We start from the raw sequence: 14,485 nt of genomic DNA, 5'->3' as shown, positions 1-14,485 counted from the left end.
AGAAACCTCAAGTAGTAGTTAAATATTTACATCCTTATCTATGAAGGCACTAAGAAACTCAGTGTATTTTGCAATGATTTTTTTTATTGATTCCATGAAGGCCAACTCTGAGTGCCAAAACTTGGATAACTTTTACTGGAAGCCGGACACTCCAGAAGTCCACCCTGACTCCGCTCCTTTGCTGGGGAGCCTGAGACCCCACAGCTCACTTACCCACCTCGTAAAAGGGGTTGTCCTGAGGATCACAGACAAATGTGACGCTCTGAAACACCCAGCTGCCTCGAAGCTACCCAGCAGTTCAACCCGTGGCAGCATTATTATTTTTATTTACATTATTATTTTTATTTAGAGTAAAGGCTCTTTTGTAAGTCCTCATGATCACCCTCTGGCCTTGACTCTCCCATCGTCTACAGGTTCCTGCTGAAACCTAAGTAACTCGTGTATTGTACTTTGAAAGCTAGAGAAGTGAAACAGGGAACAACACAAGTGGGACCTGCGGGAGTAAATCTTGTTTAGAAAAGACAACTTCTTTAACAGTCAGCGAAGTGTTGCCTGGGTGCCGCAGACACTGTTCCCACTCTGGCCCTACCCATGACCACCCTAGAGTTTTCTCATCAGCTCCTTGCAGTTTGGGAAGCGCAGTCGGGCTGGGTTGGCCTTCTTCTGGGCCATAAACAAGCTCTGCTCACACTTTCCCGTGTGTTTAATTTTCTAAAGGAAGTTTATGATAAACCCAGGGATGAAGCCCAGTGCCCCACTGGGCAGATTATTGAAAGACAGTCCCAGTTTTCTTGTTAATTTCCAAAAAATGATATTTGAAGGAACTTTGGAAACCTTCCAATTGTGTAAAATATCTAGCTGGTTTGGTTTTTTTTTTTTTTTTAAATAAGTCTGTAGAACGACTTTTCTCTCTGACACTTTCTCCCCCAAACAACTTTTTTGTTTTGTAAATAGTTAACGCCTTTGCCTCATTTACAAATGAAAAGTACATCCCAAGTAAGTCTACCTCCTCTGCCCCAAAGGGGTGCAGTCGGTATCCCCCACCTTGGGCAACTCTTTGTGTTAGCTTCTTGTTAATCCACCTAGGGATACTTCGTACAAATAGAAACAGATAGAAATGCATGCCATTATTTCGTCCACTTTCTAACACCTGAGAAAGCAGGTTACGTGTACTCTTTGTACCTTGCCACTTAATATGGCCTGGAATTCCCTCCAGGTCGACTCGGAGAGATGGCCCGCCCGCGTTCTTTTGTTTAGAGCTGCATTCATAGCCCCATTGCTAGACACTTGGATTATTTCCAACCTTTTGTTATTGCAAACAGTGTCACAAGGGATAACCTCCTCTGTGAAATTTCATAAAGGTGTTTGTGTAGGATAAAACCCTAGAAGTGGGATTGCCGGGTCAAAGGACGGGCCCGCATTTCCAATTTGAAGGCTAAGACTCTAAATCCTGGTCTCAGAGGAGAGAGAATAAAGCAGGCTTCTCCCTGTGTGGTCCCTGGCCTGGTGCTGGTCTGCAGCGGGGAGTACAGAAACTGAAAGCAGTTGGGAATCTTAGAGCAATTTCCCACAGCAACATCCACCTGCATTTTTCTAAAGAGTTGGTTTTACTGACCTTATCCACCTATGATGACTGGAGAGAAAAAAATGACTTCCATTGCGAGGAAAAAGTCATCAACAACTTCTTTTTTAACGTGATGTTGACTCAGATTTGTTACCCAACTTCTGAAAAGTGTATGGAGAAACCATCCCCTCACACCAAAGAACACAACAAAATTAGACAAACCAAAAAATGCAAAGATATTTCAATCCCTTAACAGCAATTGAGTGAGTGCCGGCATATTCCAGTGTGAGAGGTTAAATGATCCCCAACATATGTGGGTGAATGGGCAGGGACAGAGAGAAAGACGGGGAAAGAAACAGGCAGGCTCTCCCAGATGAAGGAAGCAGACAATGACAGAACACAAAATGTCATAGGGGCTGAGTCACATGGTGACGGGTCCCCTGAAAGAAGGAGCTGGCGGCCCAGTCAGAGAAGAGGAAGGTCTTAGGCATCATCCTTCTCTGCCAGGACACCAATCTTTATTTTATTTTTTTTAAGATTTTACTTATTTATGTATTCATTCATTCATTCATTCATTCATTTCAGAGAGAGCAAGCACAAGCCGGGGGGGAGGGAGAGGGACAAGCGGACTCCAGGCTGAGCCCAGAGCCTGACGCAGGCATTGATCTCATGACCCCAAAGTCATGACCTGAGCTGAAATTGGGAGTCGAACGCTCAACTGACGGAACCACCCAGGCACCCCCAGGACACCAATCTTTTAAAAAAGTAGGAAGGGAGCCTAAGATGAAGTAGGGATGTGCAGGAAGAAAATGTTAGAAATTCAAATTTATATTTTATAATCTTGTCCTTTCCAATGTATATTTGTATTTTGCCATGTAAATAATCTCCAAGTACTGCGGTGTACATGTACAATTTGAACAAATACATGTAGTGGGGATGCAGATTCATTATGTTTTATTCTGAAAGATGAGAGATCAGAAAAGCTGGAAGACCACTCGCGGCTCTGTGGCAGGACTGGAGGGAAGGGATCCGGTCTGTCTTGCTCACCATCGTACTCCCAGGGACACGGTGCCTGACCCACAGCAAGCAAAGAAGGATTATGTGGGATCTGACCCAGCTTTGCAAGTTAAGTCCCTGCTTCAAGGGCCCAGTTGCTTCTGCGGCTATGGTGGCTAAGTAGTTAAGCATCCAAAGAGAAAGATCGGACAAAACACCCTATACCTGTCCTGCCCTGAAGTTGTCATTCAAATATAGTATTTTTGGGGGGGCGCCTGGGTGGCTCAGTGGGTTAGAGCCTCTGCCTTCGGCTCAGGTCATGATCTCGGGGTCCTGGGATCGAGCCCCACATCGGTCTCTCTGCTCGGCGGGGAGCCTGCTTCTCTCCTCTCTCTGCCTGTCTCTCTGACTACTTGTGATCTCTGTCTCTCTCTCTCTGCACCAAATAAATAAATAAAATCTTAAAAAAAAAACAAATATAGTATTTTTTTTTGCCTTCTGGAGTTGCAAGAAAAATTAGAAATCAGCTGGCAGATCCAATTACATGGGTTTATACTCCATAAACCTTGCTGCCCGGAAGAAATACATTTCTCTAAGCCATTGGAAGTCGTTCTACTTAAAATTATTTTGGAGGGTGCCGTGGCTCAGTAGGTTAATCATCAGTGATCTCTGGTGTCCTGCCATCCAGCCCCTTGTCATCAGGCTCTCTGCCCAGCAGGGAGTCTGCTTGTCCCTCTCCCTCTGCCCTTCCCCCCCCCATCCTGCTCTCTCTCTTGCTTTCTCTCTCTCGAATACATAAATAAAATCTTTTAAAAAATGATTTTGGAAAACCATGATGGAGCTAGCAAGTCTGTAAGGAGAAAAAAGCAATTATGACTCATCTCGGAAAAACGAGTAACTCCGATTCTTTGATATCCTGCTAATACCATCACCTTCTATGTTGATGATGTTCTGCCACACCCTGGGAGGATTAATGCCTGGCAAGACCTTTTTTTTTTTTTTCTTTTTTTAATTAATTAATTATTTTTTTTATTTTCAGGGTAACAGTATTCATTGTTCTGGCAAGACCTTTGTAAAACATAAACCAGATCTGTAGAAAACAAGCGTGGCAAAGGCTTACTTATTTCCACCCCAAATTCCAAATGACATCAGAGCTAAGAAGAGTGTTCCTTCATACAAAAACAGCTGACAAGAAGGCCGTGGCATTTTCTACACTCTGCTGCACCGAGTGCACAGCTGTCTGTGACTTTCACTCCCCCGGCCTCCCCTCCTGTGCCCAGCCAGGATCTTTCTGTTGCCTTCCAGATGCTAGAGTAGCACCTGGCACACAGCTGGTCCCAATAAGTGTTTGTGCAAAAGACGGGAGGAGGGAGTCTTTGGACTATATGCTTATTTTGTTTCTTTTTTTTTTTTTTAAGATTTTATTTATTTATTTGACAGACGGAGATCACAGGTAGGCAGAGAGGCAGGCAGAGAGAGAGGGGGCAGCAGGCTCCCTGGGCCTTGGGATCATGACCTGAGCCAAAGCAGAGGCTTTAACCCACTAAGCCACCCAGGCCCCCCATATGCTTATTTTAATGAACAAAAACAAAGTGGGTAGGGGGATGTGTCTTTTGAATAAATAAAGAATTATTAAAATTGAACAAAAAAGACAAAGAACCCAATTAAGAAGTGAGCAGATGGTTTGAATGCACATTTCTCCAAAGATATAGGAATGACCAACATGCACATGAAAAGATGTTCAGTATCATTGCGTGATTAGGGAAATACAAATCAAAATCACAATGAGATGCACTTTACACCCACTAGATAGGTTTTAATTTTAAAACAATAATAAAAAGGGTTGGTCAGGATGAGGAGAAATCAGAACCCTCACACATTGCTGGTGGGAAATGTACAATGGTCTAGCAGTCTAGCAGCTGTGCAAAATAATCTGGGATTCCTTAACAGCTTAAACACAGAATGACCACGTGAGCCAGCAATTCCACCCCTAGTCACACATCGGAAAGAACTGGGATGCCTGGGAGGCTCAGTCCAGTAAGAGGCTGCCTTTGGCTCAGATCATGATGCCGGAGTCCTGGGAAAAAGCCCTGAGCTGGGCTCCCTGCTAACTGGGAGTCTGCTTCTCCCTCTGCCTCTGCACCCCCACCCCCGCTCATGCTCTCTCTGTCTCTCTTTCAAATAAATAAAATCTTAAAAAAAGAAAGACAGAAAGAGAGGAAGGAAAGAAGGAAGGAAGAAAAGAAAGAAAAGAAAAAGAAAGGAAAGGAAAGAAGGGGAAAAAAAGGAAAGAAGGAAAAAAAGAGGGGCACCTGCCTTCAGCTCAGGCCATGATTCCGGGGGTCCTGGGATCGAGCCCCACATCGGGCTCCCTGCTCAGCGGGAAGCCTGCTTCTCCCTCTCCCACTCCCCCTGCTTGTGATCCCTCTCTCGCTGTGTCTTTCTCTGTCAAATAAATAACATCTTAAAAAAAAAAAAAAAAAGGAAAGAAAAGGACTCCATCAGAATCTTGCTTAGAGGTATGTGGGGATTTTTAGGCTCCAAGAGGAGTTGCTCTGTTTCCTTCTTCCTAACTGAGTATTCTGTATCTCTGAGAATTTAGAGTGACTTAGCCAGCCACAATGGTGATGTACCAGAAAGAACCCCCTGTGCAAAACTAGAACCCCTCTGAAAAAAATGCATTTGTGAAAGAAGAGAATTTTCAAAAAGGGGGTAAACTAACCTTTTAATGATTTTTTTTTTTAAGATTATTCTTAAACCTTCCTGCACATTTGTGGTCATTTGGGACCTCATGAGTTTGTACTCTGAAAGTGTTGTCTAGATCTTCCCCAGACCTAGCCCCTTCTTGCCTTAGGATCTGCCGGTTATTTAGAAGCAGCAAGGAGAACATTTGGTGAATATATTAACTATACACGAAAGAAAATAGCTCACAAGAAGGGCATCGATTTTGTAAAATAAGCAATTTTATAAAATCGTCCACTCAGCTCTTTTGTGTGGACTGTCTACTGGCCTCTCCGGGGCCCTCGGTGTTTTGGGCCGGGTTAAATCTCGAAAAGGATGAGCCCTGTGTCATCAGCGGCTGCCTGGAAGAGTGTTTGTTTGTTTGTTTGTTGTTACCATTTACTGGGAGCATATTATGTGCCTCTCAGGCTCAGGAAGCTTGGGGAAACTCACGTCAGATTGCAGATCTAGTAAGTGGTAGAGAGGAAATAAAGGGTCGTCCTCTTTTTGGCTCCACAGACCACCAGGGTTGCAGAAAAGTTAGGAATATGCAGACTGTAATCTACCCTGTGCCTGGGAGCTCAATAAATCAAAAAATTCCCACCATCCCAAACAGCTGGCCCAGAACGGGCGCGCCGTGCCTGTCTGCGGCAGGAAGGAAAAAGGCAGGGGACGGAGGAAGGAGGAGCAACGGATGCCGTTGCCTTCTCATCCTGACGCTTACCTTTAACTACAAACAGCCGTCAGATCATTAAAATAAAAATAATAATAAATAAATAAACAAATAAAGACCTTAACAATTATCTTATTTTTTAAAGATTTTACTCATTTATTTGACAGAGAGAGAGAGAGTGCGCAAGTAGAGGGAGTGGCAGGCAGAGGGAGAAGGAGAAGCAGGCTCCTCGGTGAGCAGGGAGCCCAAGGTGAGCCTTGATCCCAGGACCCTGGAATCATGACCGGAGCTGAAGGCAGACACCTAACTGACTGAGCCATGCAGGTGTTCCCCCACCCACAAATATTTCCCATGATTCGTGGCCTGATGTACAATTTAAATCATCCTGATTACACCAGGAGGGATCTGATACCAATTTGTCTCACATTGGTGATGTGAATGTGATTACTTGGTCAAGGTGATATCCTCCAGATTTTACCATTGTAGAGAAACCTATTTCCATTTGTAATTAATAAAGTAATTTATGGGGTGATATTTGAGACTCTGTGCATATTCCCAGTTAAAAAACTTTTTTTAATCATCCTAGAGTTATGAGGCCCAGCTTTTAGGCTGTGTTGTTCTCTTATCCTCTGTGTGACCTTGGGTAAGTCACATAACCTCACTGAGCCTGTTTCTTACGTAACCCGGACAACCTTGCATAAGTTACCTCCCCTCTAAGACAAAGTTTATTTCACCAGTGGGCAGATTTGACGAGGCACTTCACCAAAACAGATCTCCAATGGCCAAAAGGCATATGAGAGATAGTCAACATCATTACCCATCGGGAAATGAAATTTGAAACCAGAATGGGACGACCACATACCTCCCAGAATCATCAAATGACAATGGTGGTCATTCTCTTGAACCAGGGAGGCTTAGGTGTGGCAAGCATGGCTGACCCGGGAGAGCAGCCCTTCTTCCAAAGCTTTCTCTCCCTTTGTCTCCACAACTGGGCTCCTCTGGAATTTGCCTCCAGATCCCAGCTGGAGGCAGGAGGGGGCACTTCCTGTTTCTCTTTGCCTGAGTCTGGGTCATCCCACTTGGTTAACTCTTAGATGCTTCCATTCAACTGATTTTAAGGCAGAATTACGTTTTTAAAAGTGTACTTATTAGTGTTTATTGAAGAATGTCTTTCAGCCTACTCATGATGTTTGAAGCTAGCTAAGTAAGTCTTATCGGTTACTTCTAAAAAGACAAATACACTATATTGATCTGTGCCCATAAAATGGAAGGGGTTTCTCAATATATGGTAGGCTCTCCACTCACTCCCTTAAACACATGTGGCTCCTTGGCTACATGGTTCCAAGTGGGATCTACAATGGTCTTTTTTTTTTTTTAGATTTTTTTAAAAAGATTTTATTTATTTATTTGATCGAGCAGGACTGGTTCCCAGGACCCTGAGATCATGACCTGAGCCGAAGGCAGAGGCTTAACCCACTGAGCCACCCAGGCGCCCTTTTTTTTAGATTTTATTTATTTTTGAGAGAGAGAGAGAAAGAACTGGAGTAGGAGTGGGGAGGAGGGACAGAGGGAGAAGCAGGCTCCCCACTGAGCAGGGAGTCCAATGAGGGCATTAATCCCATGATCCTGGGATCATGACCTGAGCCAAGGGCAGACACTTTAACCCACCGAGCCACCCAGGCGTCCCTGCAATGGTCATTTTCAACATCGGAAATCTATGACCAATGGACAGCCTAAACCTAAAAAGTTATTTACTAGGCTCTTTACGGGGTATTAAGAATTTGTAACATAAGTCTAGGAAGTTAATGTCCCAAAAATCTGGTACTTAGGTATTGATCTAATTTGTAGCCACTAACAAAATTCTGTAAGGTACTTCACTTTTGCTATGAAAATGGCCCTGTGTGTTTGTATATACAGCCTGCTAGCACAGCCACTATGTGTATATCCAGCGTGGGTTTGGAAAACTGTCTAGCATGGCATGAGAAAGTCGTGTCAGGGTAGAAATACCCTTTATTTGTGGAGACTAGCTGATGGCGGGAGGGAGACGGGTCTATACAAACTCGGACAATTATAAAATTAGTTAAAAACTCTAACAGAGAACAAGAAATAGTTAAATGAGAAATCATTACAAAAAGGATTTATTAGACAAACACATCAATCGATTGAGTCTAAGGGTTTGGCCCGAAAGCCACTGGGTCTTTCAAAGCAGTGGAAAGTTCAAAGTCACACCCTCAGAGAATTACTCTGCTACAATGTGTAGAAACCAGAAAGGTCAGGAATGACAGCATTCCATGCTAGCCCACAGACAGATAAGCCTTCCACTGGAGTCTTCTGTGATGTTGGTACCTGAGAGATGAAACGTTCCCCACACCTTGCAGAAATTCAGCTTCTTGTTACAGATCTTGACTCTGAGCACTTGAACTGCCAGTTCATGACACACAGGATGTTGCTTTTCGAAAAGCAATGAACAGTTATTAAGGGAGTGTTTCTCAGCAGGTAACGTGAATAAAACATTCTCAACTACAGTAACTGCATTTTTAATCTCATCTGGCATCAACCGTCTCTTAGAAAGTTAAAATGCGTTGTTCGGGGACATTCTTCTTTAACATAGAACGAAACGAGTAATGAGCACATCATATGCAGTTAAAGGATATCCATTTTCAAATCTTGTGAGCGTCCTGTGAATATGAAGTTTTCATTTAATTTGGCAGAAGGGGGGATATTTTCTATCATTCCTGATAAAAATAGAACTAGATATCTCAAAATTATAGTATCATGTGTTCATGACACCAAACTGGGTTTGCTTTATCAGAAGCAAACTTTGAGCATTAAATTTAATTGTTAATGGTACAGGCTTTCAAAAAATAGCAAGCAGTATGGTATCTGTGTAGATATCAGCTGACCTCAAGTAACAAAGGTAAGAATGAAATAGACATGACCTGGTTGGGAACCTCGGGGTTTCCGAGATACAAATTCCAAACATACCACAAGAAAACTAAAGGCAGTATCCCAAACAAATCTGGCATGAAAAATTTACAGAATAATTAATTTTTCCAGGGACATAATCAAAGTAGTAGTTGGAACTAGGAACCATACACTAAGTTTCCACAGTTAAATCTATTATGGGAATGCTTTTGCTTCCAGAGCCCTTCTTTAGCCCAACAACTACTTCCTTCACACCCTTGACAATCTTTTCCATGTCGTGTCATCCTGGAGTCTCTCTGGAACAAGAATGGCTCTAGATGAAGCTCTAAAAATGTTGAGTTTGTGCCTTTAAAAAATAGTCCAACTTATGACTGTCATATGTCCTGGGGGAGCTGTCCTCTCCCAGCTCTGTTCTCTCTTTGGGAGCCTAGGAAATGCCAGGACAGACCAATGAGAGTATCGAATGCTGCAAATCAGAACAAGGGGCCTCAGGCATAAACGTCAAGATCTTAGTTGAACCACTGGTCCCTTCATTATCATTTCTAAGCACGTGAGGCCATTGCCTGTTGGTTAAAGCTGGTCCCAAAATCTGCCGGACAGCCGAACCGCGCCTGTGTCAGCAGGTGAGTCTAGCCACAAAGCCGTTGCATTTCCTAGAAGAAACTTCTGGTCTTCTCCGAAAAGTAAGATACCTATCCTCTCAGGAACAGCCTGTGGGGTCTGTTTGGAACACGAATTGTGCTCAAGTCCCAGTCTTAAATGAAGATCTAAAAATGTGCAGTTTTGTGCATTAAAAATAGTCCATTTCCAGCGGCCGTGTGTGCTCGCGGAGCCCGCTTGTTCAGTATTCAGGGGGAATCGCTGGGTTTGGGCCAATAATCAAGTATGAAAAGGGAAACGATGTGCTCTGAGAGGGGGAAGCCGCTTACCCTCTGAGCGAGCTGAAATGTTCGAAGACGCCATCCTAAGTGTGAGCGACCCTCGGGCAGAAGTCTTGGCTCCCTAGCATCCCCATCCCCGCAGCAGAGTTAACCCTGCTCGGGACACCCAGACTCAGGGGGAGCCCCGGAACGGAACTGAGCCTGACCGAAAGTGAAGAGCCAGGTCCAGAATCGGGAAGGCTGCGCACAGCCTTCATCTCCGGACACTTTTACAGACGGCAGAACCTTGGCCCCCCTGCAGACCGCGTGGGTTCAGGGGGTCTTCGCGGCGGGCAGGGGCGCGGCTGGAGCGGGCAGGCAACCTCTCCCTGCCCTCTGGTGGCGCCTCCCGACAGCTGGAAAGCAAGGGGCGCGCGGACAGCCGCTCACCACGAGGGGGCGGTCCCCGCGCGTCGGCGCCTTCGGTGGCTTAGCGAACCGCGCCACCACGCCAATCACCCGTGAATCCCGACCAAGGGGACCCCCGAGAAGCTCCGGGTTCATAGATGCGGAGCGTAGAAAGGGGTCAGATAGGAGGGCCCGAGGAAGGACGCAAAGGGGCCCCCAGCGGCTGCGGCCGTTGGAGCGAAGGAGGTGGCGGCCGGAAAGAGGACGTTGGCCGCCGCGTAGGAGGGGAAAGTCTGGAAGGGCAGTGCGCCCGGGCCGGGGGGTCCCGGGCTGCCCCCCGGGCCTCCGCCGCCGCCGCCCGCTCCAGCTGCCGTCCCGGGCGCCCCGGGTTGGGGCGCGCCGCTCCCCGCCTGTGCCGCACCGTCGGCGCCGGGGTTCTGCTTCTTCCACTTGGTCCTGCGATTCTGGAACCAGATTTTGACTTGCGTCTCAGTGAGGCTGAGCGACAGCGCGAGGTTCAGGCGCTCGCACACCGACAGGTAGCGCGTGGCCCGGAACTTGTTCTCCAAAGCCACCAGCTGCTCATAGGTGAAGGCGGTGCGCGCGCGCCTCGGTTTGGCACAGCGGGGCTCGGAGCGCCGGCGCCGGGGCCGCGGGGAGCCGGGGGAGCCCGGGGATCCCGCGAGCCCACGGGTAGCCCGCTCCCCCGCCGCCAACGCCGCCGCTGGGGACTCGGGGGAGCGCGCCGGGGCCGCCTGCAAGCGCGCTGCCCGCTCCTTCGGCCGCCGCTGGCCCGCGTCCTCGCCTTCGTCCTCCTCCTCCTCCGCCTCTTCGGCCTCCGAGCCCTCCAAGGGGGACGCAGTGCCCGCGCCGCGATCTGCAGGGTCTAGTGGAGAAGCGGAGGGTGACCAGAAGCCCGGAACGACCTAGCCCCTCCGGGTCGCCAGACCCCCTCCTCCTCTTCCCCAGAGTCCCTAGCTCTGCCCCTCTCTGGCATCTCGCTCCCCCCCCCCATCGCCCCGCGATCACACATCCTCGCAAGCTCTTCCCAGGAGTTGGGGATTAGGGGTGCGGTGTCCTCTTGCCCTTTACTCATTTGCTATCTAGTTGACGTCCAAGAAATGAATTTTCAATGAATGAATGACAACCTCCATTAAGAAAATACAATGACCATATTGGACAGTATTGGGCGGGTAGGATCACCGTACAGTGAGACATCGAGATGTCAAGCGCGTTTAAGGCTCTGTATCCCCAGTCCCTAGAAGCCTATTTTGGTCTGGAACTCCTAGCAATTAAAAAAGAAGTTATTAAGCCCCCTTCTCCCCCCCCCTTTAAAGTGAAATTCCCTCTTTCCCATCTTCTCTCTCCTGCCGTGTTAATAGAGTTTCAGATTTGTGCGGGACTGGATCGATAGATGTCATCTATTAAAGGTAAGTTTTAATCGAACAATATTAGGATCAGGCAGGGAAAGGGGGTTTGAAGTCGGTACCTGCAAGCTGCGGGCAGGAGATATGCAGGCGCCCGTAATAGAATATCGATCATCGCTGTGGGGGGAGGGGAGAGCGGCCCCTCCGAGGGGCGATCCGAACAATTACCAGGCGGACTACCTGGGCCCAAGCACAGCCGCCAGAGGCGCCCGGAGCCCCCAGACAATCACTGCCAAATTTGGGAAGGAGAAGCGAGGGGCTGTGCCGCATCCCGCTTCTCTCGGATTTGCGCCCCCAACTCTGCGTGTCTCCGGGGAACCTCGTGCCCACGCTCCACCCCGCAAGGATCCTGCTGTCTTTTGTCCGTCCTTCCAGACACAAACTCTCCCAGACGCTGCCTCAGGTGCCCGCCAGACTTAGGAGTAAGTGAAAACCTTTCGAGGAGAAAGGACCAAAGGCCTCCCATCACCCCGCCCCACCCCTGCTCCCGCCCCAGTCAGTGATTGGGTCTGGGGAGAGAGGGCAGAGCCCGTGGGCCGGCGGAATCTCGGCAGGTGTCTGGATGGTTGGAAGTGGGCCGCAGGTGCCTAAACCTGACCTCGCACTCCCTTCCAGACACGGACACATGAGTTAGCCTCACCTTCCTCATCCATAAAATAGGGGCAATATTCATCATGTTGTCTACCTCGCGGGTTCCGAAGTTTTCCATGACTTTTATCTCTGGTCTAGGCCCTGGCACGTGGTGGGTGCATTATATGCCCGAGAAATGAATGAGCCCGGATAGCTGTTTAGCTTCCAGGGCGAGCAAAACAGAGCTGTGATGGATGCTTAGTGGCTTGGCCGGTGAGCAGGGACGGGCTTTGGGAGGCAAATCCTTGACTGAGGATGCTGGGGACCTCTTTTCTGCCTCAGTTTAGGTCCAACACAGAGAAAAGACAACACTTTGCACCTCGTCCTGTGAGTCTTCTCCCTTTGGTGAAGGCTCTGCTAACGGCCACTCACTCGGTCCCTGGTTGTCCATCCACCTCCCAACCTCCCCATCGCATCATCCGGGTTGGGGCTTCCCGGGACCCAGGGCCGCTTCGCATCCTTACCAGGGATCTCCCGCTGCCGAGCTGAGTCCCCTAGGCCGGCGTCCTTCCCCGCTTCGGCCTCTGCCAAACTTTTCTTGGCTTCCCGGGGAGCAGGGCGCACGGCCGGGAGCGTAGCGCGGGTGAATTTCTGCGGATCCAGGATGTCCAGGACAGAGAAGGAGATCTTGTGGTGGGAGGGAGCCGCCTTGGCCCCGCCGTCCTGCCATGCCAGCATGCCCGCCGCCCGCGGGCCCCGCGGCGCGGGGTCCGGGATGGCCGCGCTCTAGCTTGCTTTCGGCTGTGGCTGGGCCGCAGCTCTCCAGCCAGTAGGAGGGTCGGGGCGGCCAAGTGGATCTGGGGAGGGGCACGCGGAGGCGGGGCTGGGAGAGAGCCGCGGGGGCGCTGCGCTGGGATTGGCACTTGCGCGGCCCGGACCCCCGCCACGTGCAGGGCGCGCTCGCAGCGGCCCCCAGACTGCCCGCACCGCGCTGGGGCAGCTCGCCTCGGCACCCGGGCGCCTGCGTGAGCCCGGTGCGCGCGCCCGCCCGCCCATACATCGCCGCCGGCTCAGCGCGCCTCTCCCACAGGGACTCCCGATGTGCGGGAGCGAGGGATCGAGGGACCATTCCATCCTGGGGATCCCCTCCCCCCCCATATACACACTGACTTGGGCTTGCGTTTGTGACTTTTCCCTGGTGACTTTGAATTGGGGATATCATTGAGGCCAACAATGATTACTTGAAGGCAACGCTGTGCACATCTCCTGCCCCGCCAAGGAATCACAGTGATGGTCTCAGACCTCGTCACCTCAGACTTAAAAGCTCCAGTGTTCTCACGATTTACAGTTTACAAAGCCCCTTGGCTTGCGCGATCTCACTTGGTTCTCCGAGCATCCCTGTGTGGAAGGAGTGGCCTGGCAAGACAGTCATCCCCATTGAGAGACAAGGACATTGAGATTCCAAGATGAGAAGAGCATTGCCCAAGGTTACTGTTGACTGGTGACAGCGGTCGGATTGGAACCGAGAGGTCTTCTTGTCCCGGACCACTGCCCTTTCCAGGATATCCTGCCGTGTCAGAAATGGACGAGGGAAATTCTGCCCTGAGTCCGAGGCTTTCCCTTCTGCCCGAGAATAGCAGGGGTTTGGGGGAGAGGTCCGAGCCCCCCGCTAGGGTGTCCCGCCCCTTTGGGAGCCTTGGCGGGTTGCGGGTTCAGAGCCAGGTGAGATGAGCCGGGTGAGGGTGGCTGCTCCGCTCGCTGAGCCCCAAGCACAGCCCTGTGCCCTTCGGTCATTCCTCACAGCCACGGATTCAATCGTGTGCAACAGACGGGGTCTCTAGGACCCAGGTTGGATTTTTTACCACCACCCCCCATCCCCTTCTAGCCCCAAGAAGAAGAAAAAAAGGTTAAAAGATGCTTGTCTGGTTTGAATTTAAGGCCAGGGAACAGAGATAATTGATCGGGCTCCCATCTGCCCCGCCAGGTCCCCTGGAATGATGAACATCAGTCCTTGGGGGAAGCTTCCACCAGCCAGACCCATCCTAACACTCCCTGTTCCTTTTGTCGCTTGGGGAGCAGTCTGTGAGCAGTAAGCAAATTCTGAGGCTTCTCAGACCCCTCTGCCCAGAACCACTTCTAACTCTGCTGTTCCTTTCTTCCCTGCCCCATGGGGCTTCCAAACAATGACTTGGCAATTAATATTGTCCAAGAAGGTAGCAGTAGGAAGAGGAGGAGAAAGTCGCTCATTAAAGTGCGGGGGTGGGTGGGGCGCTGTTAATCCCATCTGTTATTGAAGGGAAGACCCTCAGCGCCTGCTCCTTGTAGCTTTTCTCATTCAAAC

General features: G+C 49.3%; 1 protein-coding gene across 1 annotated transcript; it reads right to left on the bottom strand.

Annotated features, from left to right (window-relative positions):
- Positions 1–10,299: 10,299 nt before the first annotated feature.
- On the bottom strand, positions 10,300–12,882 carry NKX1-2 (NK1 homeobox 2; the record flags this gene model as incomplete). The annotated part of the gene is made up of 2 exons (XM_080823484.1): positions 10,300–11,033; positions 12,669–12,882. 2 exons carry the CDS (start codon positions 12,880–12,882, stop codon positions 10,300–10,302), a joined length of 948 nt encoding a protein of 315 aa, XP_080679610.1.
- Positions 12,883–14,485: the final 1,603 nt, after the last annotated feature.

The sequence above is a fragment of the Martes martes genome (genome assembly GCF_963455335.1).
Source record: "Martes martes genome assembly, chromosome: 14".
Classification (NCBI taxonomy): domain Eukaryota; kingdom Metazoa; phylum Chordata; class Mammalia; order Carnivora; family Mustelidae; genus Martes; species Martes martes.
This window is presented reverse-complemented; position numbering and strand designations above follow the sequence as displayed.